This window comes from Austrofundulus limnaeus, unplaced genomic scaffold (assembly GCF_001266775.1).
Source record: "Austrofundulus limnaeus strain Quisiro unplaced genomic scaffold, Austrofundulus_limnaeus-1.0 Scaffold542, whole genome shotgun sequence".
Classification (NCBI taxonomy): Eukaryota; Metazoa; Chordata; class Actinopteri; order Cyprinodontiformes; family Rivulidae; genus Austrofundulus; species Austrofundulus limnaeus.
Genome location: NW_013952944.1, coordinates 130,463 through 131,976, shown reverse-complemented (window position 1 = coordinate 131,976; position 1,514 = coordinate 130,463). Strand labels below are relative to the sequence as shown.

The 1,514-nt window shown below is 35.9% G+C and overlaps 1 protein-coding gene across 1 annotated transcript in view; it reads left to right on the top strand.

Moving 5' to 3' along the window:
• Positions 1 to 997, top strand: part of cenpo (centromere protein O) — a gene marked incomplete at its 5' end in the record, with an annotated part of 9,592 nt that extends 8,595 nt beyond the window's left edge. The window contains 1 exon segment of the mRNA XM_014026308.1: positions 633 to 997. Within this exon segment, the coding sequence (XP_013881762.1) occupies positions 633 to 742 (110 nt within the window). The 3' untranslated portion in view covers positions 743 to 997.
• Between the last annotated feature and the right edge of the window lie 517 nt (positions 998 to 1,514).

Below are 1,514 nucleotides of genomic sequence, written 5' to 3'. Positions count from 1 at the left end.
GACCTACAGAGTGTAAAATAAAATTATAATTGTCTGATTAATATTTAGACCTACAGAGTGTAAAATAATAATATAAATGTCTGATTAATATTTAGACCTACAGAGTGTAAAATAATATTATAAATGTCAGATTAATATTTAGACCTACAGAGTGTAAAATAATATTATAAATGTCAGATTAATATTTAGACCTACAGAGTGTAAAATAATATTATACATGTATTTTTAGGTTTCTGTTAGAGGAACCTGACCTGTTATGTTGTTGTATATCATGAAACTTTACTTTTTACAGTCATTTATTTAGAAAATTCAGAAATGATTTCAGGAATGTTAGCTCCTGTTAGCTAAAGCTAGCTGTCACGTTCTCTCGTCACACACACACTTTAGGCCCCGCCCCTCAGTGTCTCCTGGCACYGCCCACTTTGTTGGCATTTTTCAAATTTGCCTTGGGGCGGAGTTATCCTTTCACGGGTGGGGTTAAGTACCACTTAAAAATTAAAGAGTGGAATAATTTGAAATCTTAATCTGCATCAGAACCATTGTTCACATGAGTTTATTTTCAATAACTTTGTGTTTTAATACAACAAAATAATTGACTTTAAACACATTGAGTTTGTTCCTTCTGTCTGCAGACAGTCAGCTTCCTGAGGCTCCACAGTGGAGGGAAAGCCACAGCTTACTGATGAAGACTCCTGTTCACAAAGCTTTAACAGCCATGAAGAAGATGGGATTTATTCTTTAATTTACTCACAGAATGGATTAAAGGATAGTCTGGTCATTTTTGAAGTACTGTTCTGTCTGTTAGCTAGCAACATTTAGCAYATTATTAACTGTTACAGCAGTAAGAAAGCACAGAGGTAAAAGTCTTCATCCACGCTAGGCTAACTGCTAGCCAAACACGGGGCCTGTTTTTAAATAGTTATTCAGGTGATGGAGTAATATTGTTGTGACAGAATTTTGTGCTGTTGAGAGTGCAGTAAAGTGTGGAYGCTTCTGATGTGTGTGTTTTTGTCCTCATTTCACTTCCATGGCTGTGTTACCTGTAACTGTTTGTCCACTTCTTTTTCATCCATCTGAGAACTTTTCTTTCACCAAACTTGAACCAGGAATTGTATTTTGTCTATTTAGATCTTAAAAGTACACCTTTCAGAAAGTAACGGATGGAAAGATGTCCATCTGTTACAGTTCAAGATTCCACTGCAGATGATCATCTTTAAAATGAACATRTGCTTTTAAATCCTACATTTTCACATTTAAATCATTCAGTTTGGGTTTATGTAAAGTGAAACTGCAAYGCTTTGGTCTGAATTCCTCCGTATTGTAACTCCACAAGCCCCTCTTTCACTCTTGCATCTCGGTTCAACTTGTTTTGACGCTGTCGCTTTAAATCCAATTCAGTTTATTTATATAGCGCCAAGTCACAATAAATGTCTCAGAGCACTGTACACAAAAAACAGTGGGCCTCATGCAAGAACCGTTCATACGCACAGATTTGTTCTTAAGTTGTGCGTACG